The 456-nt window shown below is 67.1% G+C and overlaps 1 protein-coding gene across 2 annotated transcripts in view; it reads left to right on the forward strand.

The window, feature by feature from the left end:
• Positions 1–456, forward strand: part of ATP8B2 (ATPase, aminophospholipid transporter, class I, type 8B, member 2) — a 21,791-nt gene that overhangs the window by 3,747 nt on the left and 17,588 nt on the right. The window contains exon 1 of one of the 2 annotated variants that reach the window (XM_005867488.2): positions 7–153. The exons of the other annotated variant lie outside the window; for it this stretch is intronic. Coding sequence (XP_005867550.1) covers positions 66–153 — 88 coding nt within the window. The 5' untranslated portion in view covers positions 7–65. Of the gene's footprint in view, positions 1–6; positions 154–456 lie in introns of those variants that run through there. 2 annotated transcript variants of the gene reach the window in all.

Raw genomic sequence — 456 nt, forward strand, 5'->3', positions numbered from 1 at the left:
TCGGCGCCACTGAGCCCCAGGACCGACCCACAAGCAGGCCGCCCTCCCCCGCTCCAACCGGGATCATGACAGTCCCCAAGGAGATGCCGGAGAAGTGGGCCCGGGCCGGGGCGCCCCCCTCCTGGAGCCGAAAGAAGCCCTCTTGGGGGACAGGTAACGGGAGGCAGCGGCCGGCGGCTCTCCCGAGCCCATCATTCCCCTCCCACCCTGACATTCGCTTGTCCTCAGCCGCCCCAGCCTTCCCCGTTCCTCTCCTTGCACGCCCAGAGGTCCTGGCTCGGCGGGTCGGTCCCTCTCTCCCTTTGCATGGTCTTTGGTGGCTGAGCAGAGGTCTCAGCCGGGGGTCCCCTCTGGGGACGTTTCTGGGAGTAAAGTGATGTCCGAGAGGGAGGGCTCCGGGGGCAGAGGATGTGGTGGTCTGAGGTTTTGTGCTGCAGTGAGCTCTTCGGGGGTCTC

Source organism: Myotis brandtii, unplaced genomic scaffold, assembly GCF_000412655.1.
Source record: "Myotis brandtii unplaced genomic scaffold, ASM41265v1 scaffold250, whole genome shotgun sequence".
In the NCBI taxonomy this organism is placed as follows: Eukaryota; Metazoa; Chordata; class Mammalia; order Chiroptera; family Vespertilionidae; genus Myotis; species Myotis brandtii.